The sequence below is a fragment of the Chenopodium quinoa genome, unplaced genomic scaffold, assembly GCF_001683475.1.
Source record: "Chenopodium quinoa cultivar QQ74 unplaced genomic scaffold, ASM168347v1, whole genome shotgun sequence".
In the NCBI taxonomy this organism is placed as follows: Eukaryota; Viridiplantae; Streptophyta; class Magnoliopsida; order Caryophyllales; family Amaranthaceae; genus Chenopodium; species Chenopodium quinoa.
This window is the reverse complement of record NW_018743894.1, coordinates 977,204-984,175: the sequence shown is the minus strand read 5'-3', so window position 1 is coordinate 984,175 and position 6,972 is coordinate 977,204. Positions and strand designations below refer to the sequence as shown.

The 6,972-nt window shown below is 33.6% G+C and overlaps 1 protein-coding gene across 1 annotated transcript; it reads right to left on the bottom strand.

The window, feature by feature from the left end:
* Window positions 1-1,559: 1,559 nt before the first annotated feature.
* On the bottom strand, window positions 1,560-1,865 carry LOC110686865 (acidic leucine-rich nuclear phosphoprotein 32 family member B-like). Its single transcript, XM_021863474.1, has one exon. It carries the CDS (start codon window positions 1,863-1,865, stop codon window positions 1,560-1,562), a length of 306 nt encoding a protein of 101 aa, XP_021719166.1.
* Between the last annotated feature and the right edge of the window lie 5,107 nt (window positions 1,866-6,972).

Sequence of the window (6,972 nt, the reverse complement as noted above, 5' to 3'; positions counted from 1 at the left end):
TTAAGTGTGTCCTCAAATTGTAACATAATGGTCATAGTACGGGTTCTATACACCTTGAAAAGAGTTTAATAATTTTTTTTTATTGTATATTGTAATGGGTCCTCAAATTCTAAAATACTGGTCATAGTGCGGCTTCTATACACCTTGTAAAGAGTTTAATAACTTCTTTTTATTGTATATTGTAAGGGGTCCTCAAATTCTAATTTGTTATGGTCAAACCATAAAGGTCATAGTGGGGGTACTATACACCTTGTAAGGGGTCCTCAAATTCTAAGTTGTTATTGTATATTACCCATATTGGCCTGAAAAGAGTTACCAATCTATAACAATTGACAAATTATTGTAAGCCATCACCATCGTACACTTACATCAAAATCAAATGTCAAACTTATAACAATTCTCAATTTATATGCATCATCATAATATACTACTCTAATCACACTGAAATACTCTACTCACATTCATATACTTTTTACACATTCATCATTCACTCGTCTATGTATATTAAAATGGCTACATATGTTTCTTTTCAAGTGAAATGGTTACATATATTACCTCAACTTAAAAATGTTCATTGTTCATTTATAAACATCTACTAAACATATAGTACCCTAAAGGGTTTATGCACAGCTATGAACCTCTAGATACTTACATTCTATAGCGGTACCCTAAAATTTATGGTACCCTAAGTACTTTTTGTTGGACCCTTTGGAATTATGCAGTGTACCCTAGATTAGGTGTATGGTACCGATACTAGTTTCAATGGTTCCTATTTTCACTTGGTGGTACCCAAACTAGTATCAATGGTAGTCTAAAAGGTCCCCTGTTTTGTAATAGGAACTAGCACCTTATACAATGAAATCCAATTCAGAATCCATTTCAATAAATGCAAATGATCCTAAAGCAAATAATCCATTTCAATTAAGCCTAAGGCTTGTGAAACCCATACAGAATCATGTTTCCAAACATTTACATATGTATACCACTCAAATGTACAAGGGTCTCATTATCCTACATTAGGTGTAGTCTAAGTTAAACAATAGCAGTTTCAATGGTCTTAATTAAGTGACTATCATGTACTATTTGAGTATACTAAAGTTTAACTGAAACCACATCAGTATGTCGGGGTCCAACTATAAAAAACGACAGAGTTTGGTGGCGGGAGTATTTGTGTTTGTGGCATTAGCGCCATTACTAGAAAGAACATTCATATATACTCTACTCCCAATCCAAAACAGAGTTCCAAAAAACACATTGTAACATAAAGTTACTTAATTACACAATTATCCATGCACAAAATTTAAATTAAAATGGTGTTCAACAATTTCAAAGTTCTAATCATCAATAAACTTTAATTATATTCAATCCATACTAAAATTGTCATATACGTTCATAATTCAAAAAAAAAACAAAGAAAACATACTATATTAGAAACATAATCCATATTTAAACTAAATTAAACATTCAAAAAAGCACCAAAAAACAAAAAAAAAACATAATCCTTATAAACAATTCCTTACAAAAACAGGGGAGGAGGCTTAAACCATGTTTAAATAGTTTCAAGGAGAGCGATTGAAATCATCACAGCTTGAAGAGGAAGAGGAAGAGCGCTCAGTGCCAGAGCCAAACTCGTATTGAGAAAACGAGTCGTCACTAGGCCCCTGTGGCTCTTCGAAGTCCATCGCCATGCCATAGAAAGGATCATGAAGCTTGACAGCATCATCACCAGCGTCGTCGTCATCATCATCTTCTTCAGAATCCTCCCAACACTCCTCTTCTCCCTGTTCCTCTTCCTCTTCCTTATCATTAGCATCTTCACCATCACCATGTTCCACTAGTGCGGCTTCAATATGTGGCGCTTCCATAACTGGTGGCGCTTAAGCCCTTCCCGCCGGTGCTACCAGAACCTCTGCATTTTCTTTCTCCTCTGTCATCTCCCTCTTACTACCCCCTTCATCAACACCCTCTGCGCTCTTTTACCCTGCAATCTTTCTCTTCACCCAACAGTCGTTAACTCGACTTTTGATTTCTTCTAGTTGTCGTTCCTTCTCAGCACAGCGGTTGTCCATCTATTTTAATTCCGCTTTAATATACTCCACCCTCCTCTCTACGTAGCTTTCCTCATCCTCTAAATGAACATTGGTACTGGATGAAGCTATTTTGTTGTTGTTTGCCATTTTTGGGAAGAAATTAAGGGTTGATTGTGGAGAAATTTGGTGAAAAAAGGATATAACAAAGGGTATGAAATGGGAAATTAAAAGAGAAGTACTGTATTTATGTGTTAATGGTGATGTAATTGAAGTGTGACGTTTGGTGCAGTAAACGAAGCAACCCTTCACGCCAAACAATGCAATTATCTATTAATTGCATTTTTATGTTATAATTTTATTTCGTTTTATAAAAACAGAAATGTAATTATATTTCAGAAAATATTACGCAAAATTATTTTATGCTACGTAATTAATTTGTTATTTTTTTTAACATGCAATTATTACTTTAAATTTCCAAGACAATATTTTTTAGCATAATGTCAAAAAAAATTTAAACTTAAGGGTTCGTTTGGCATCGTTGTGGTTTTCTGTTTTTTTGTTTTTTGTTTTTTAAAAGTGTATTAAATATGTCACATAATGAATAAAAAAATATATAGACTTATTAAAATCATGATAATTCTGAAAACTGACAACAGAAAAGTGGAAACACCTTTTTCTTGTTTCCTGTTTTTGGTTTTTGGTTTTCAAAAAAACAAAAAATTGAAAACAAAAAATGATGCCAAACAAGCCCTAAAGTAAAAACTTTTTAACACAAGTTTTGTCACAATTTTTTTAACTTATAGTATAAAGTTTTATGACAATTTTCTTAAAACATAAAGAAAGTACTAATTCACACTAGTCGTTACATTTCAAATCCTTAAATTATTGTAATGAACACGTAACATCAGTAGTTTTGGATTAATGTACCCTCTAATAGTAGGGTATTTTTGCACCATTACACATTGTGCAACTAGAGTATAATGTCACATTTTTTTTAATTTATATTATAAATTTTAACACAATTTTAATTAGGACACGGCAAATAGTAACGATATTTTTTTATCACAAATTTTTTCACAGTTTTTTAAACTTAGAATATAAAGTTGTATGACAATTTTTAATTAGCAAGTATTAATTCACACTAGTCGCTACATTTCGAATCTTTAAATTATTGTAATGAACACGTGACATTAGTAGTTTGCACCATTACACATTGTGCAAATTAAGTAGATCAATGAAGGAGTCGAATTACATACCAAATGCTCAACTAGGACAACTAGGATTTGAACATCACAAAAGGGGGTGTTGAAAACAATGTTCAATACAAATATTATCCCTAGACTAGATGTCCGAACAAGCATAGAAGAGTTAGTTGAAATAACGCTCAATAATACACAAGAATTTAACATAATAAAGCCATACTACAATACGAAACAAATAACACCCCGGAGGTTCTCAAACAAGTGACCATCAAAACAACACCTCCCAAAAGAGCAGCTAAGCCGCTTGTACCTGAATTTAGTCACTAGCATCTGTCGCTGACGAAACCTGAAGTCGGGCTGAAAAATGTCCAAAAATTTATGCAGTCGTCAAACTTATACGTGTTAAATAAAAGAGCATGTATATTGAACAACCAAAATAAAAGTGTAAAATGAAAGTGGTCTATAAAAAATTAAATAAAACAAATAAAAGTATGGCACTATAAAAAAAAAATTTAAAAAAAAAGTATTGAATTTTCTAGATTAACATGAAGTACAAAAATTTTATGAGGGTCCATTTATTAATGTTATAAATAGAAAAGCTAGTATTACCATTCTGAAATAATTTGACCACTACAAAATCTTCTTTGACCACTGTAAATTCCCAGTGTTGCCTTAGGAAACAATAAGTTTAATGTGACATTGGCCTTAATTACATATCCTTTTAATTTAATTTATCGCCATTTCAACCCAAAAATGTCATATACCACTGAAAAAAGAAATAGTACCATTACATCATATTATGCCAATCCTTTTAATTTAATCAATTACCATTTCAACCTATAAAAATGTCATATACCACTTAGTACAGAAATAATATCGTCGCTACACCAAAAAAAAGTATTATTACCACTGAATTAAGAAATAATACCATTAACTAAATAATACCATTAAAGTATATTATTATAAGAAAAAAAACAGTAGATGTAATGGAAAAATCATGCCAACTTTGTTAAAAACAATATACTATTGTGCAATAAAACAATCACACTAAAACCTAGCAATTAGACTACTGACGAATGCAATTAAACACCTATAAATCATCTACTTGAAAGTAACACAAATCAACTAAGTAACACAAATTAACTAAGAAACACCAAAATTGAAGGAACATAAACTTCAGGACACAGTAATAAACAAGGGTGTGTAATATAATTCAAGGAGTAATTACCTCAATGGAAACACCCATCTTAATTGTGACCAAAATATCTTTGCCCCTCTTAATAACCCATGGGAAGGCATCTCTCTTGGCCCAAATTAGCAGAACATGACTGTAACGGTTCACAGTCCCAAATGCATCAACACTATGTACTCCATTTAGTATTTCAGTGATATAGTCGAGCATTGTTTGATCAGCCCTAGCCTTAGTAATTATCACAACTTCTGGAGAGAAGGCATAGAAGAGTTTTTTAAATGTCTCTTTGAAAGATGGTCGGTGGATGTTTCTAGCATTCCAAGCAATAATAGCGGAGCCTATAGGAAAGCATCCAAAACCAGGAATATCGTCGTGTTGATTACCATACAAAGAAATGCGATGGTACTCCACATTCAGGATAGGTGTAATGCAGGTGAACACATTCACCTTAAGTAGCTTGGAAATTCCTTTCACCTCCATGACATGGATGTTGGAACTCTTTTCCCTAAAGAATATGTGTCTTTCTCTAATAGGGAGTGTGTATATAGGAAGAAGGGCAGGGTTGAAATATGGCTTCATATCGAAGAAAGGAATTATCTCATGTGGAACAAAAGGACAACCGTCTTTCTTTGTTTTCTCAAAGAACAACTTAGCGAAGGCAGCTACCCCCTTGTGGAGATAGCAATCCAAACAAGAAAGGAGGGGGTAATAAGCTGGTTGACAATCATTATCACCAACTTCCATGACACTCTAAGGGATGAAGGTTATAGTCTTGTAGTTAAAAGAGTTCTCAAGCTGGTCACGAAGTACACTGTTTGGTACAGGGGAGGCCATTTGATAGTAGTCCATGTGGTTAGCATAGTATTCAATAAAGATAAAATTAATCTCTGGGGTAAGTGATGCAATGAATGGAGAAAAATAAAAAACTGGTTCGATGGGGTGGAGATGCATTTCCTTACTAGTAATGCTAAAAATTTGCTTAATGTTGTTCATGGTTTCTCAGCAAAAAGTGAGAATTCAAAGAAAAGGAGGTTTATTTTCAAGGGGAGGTAAACGAAGTGTGATGAGTTAAAGGTTTTTAATAGAAAAGGAAGGGTAAGGTTGGGTTTTTAAAATTTCTTTTACTAATTTTTGCAATATCCTGGGGTAAATTTTTTTAAGATAACCAGTGTTGACCCATCACCCACTTCTGTGAAAAGCCTGCTACAGTTGAGTGTGGTAAAAATTCTGTTGTACTACATTTTCCGTAATTGACAGGGTAATTCCTACTACGTAGAAAACCAAAGGGCTTAAGGAAGGGTAGTACACCCTAATTGTGCTGACGTTTGGCTCAAGGCACCACCCCTCTCTGGAAACAAATCTCCCCCATATCTTTTCATACTAAGCCTCTCTATTTTTTTCAAGAATGTGTCCTTTGGAGCTATGAAATTATACCACCCACCATCCACACTTTCAAAAGTAAGAGATTTTCATAAACCACTCAACAATGGGGAATAAAGGAAAAGATTGAATTAAATATTTCAAAATTGGGAACAAAGTTGTTGTGTTTTTTAATTTTTACATATTAGGAACTAATTTCATGTATTGGTCTTTCTTGGTCTTTGCAGTGATAAGGAAAGAAAGACAGGAGCGGAGGAGAAAGAGGGTCTTAAAAAAGGTGAAGAAACTCAAAGAAAAATGGAAATCATGACGTGAATTCTGTTATAAGGAACTTCCACATGCCAAAGAAGAGCAGGGATATGATGTTTAGTCATCAACTGGCAACTATTGCAAGAGGGGGTTTAATTGATGCAGTAAAAGGTATTGACTTTCATCTCGATAATTCTTTCTTAACAATGTTTCAAATTGGGAGGGCAAGACATGTTCGCAAAGAAGCGTATTGTTTTATGTTTTATTTTGTAGATGTTGCAAAAATTGATGTAAGCTTCAACTAACGAAGCCTCTTGAAAACTATCATGGAATGTATGGATACCCAGTGTACTCTAAATATTTGAGGTTGTTTTTCGAGTTGATTGATGACAATAATGACGACTGGTACTGTAGGAAATATTTCAAGAATTACCCCAAACTTGAACCCCACTGTGATCATACACTTAAGTATGGTGGCGTCCAAAGGGAAGGAAGCAAGAGCAAAACTATCGCCAACAAGTTTTAGGAACTTGTAAACCGTTCACGGGGTGAAGGTTACACCCCTTAACGATCCAGGAGATCGTCAACTCCAATAGGTCTGGAACCAAGACTGGAAGTTAGGGGATGAAGGTACAAATCCAATCTAAAAGAGAAAGAACCTTCCCTATTAATAGGCCTCTACTTTATTCTTCTCGTATTCATGTGCGCTTTCTAACTAACATGCAATTAATAGATTAACCTTAAACCTATTTAATCTATGTTGGTTGAATATTAATGCACAAATAAATCTATTATTTGCGATCACTTAAGTTATAATCAAATTAACCCTAACAAAGTTATTAATTATCTTATTAAGCGTGTTTACAAGTACCAATTCCCTTTAAACATGCATAAAAGGCGTGATCAAGCAATGAAAATA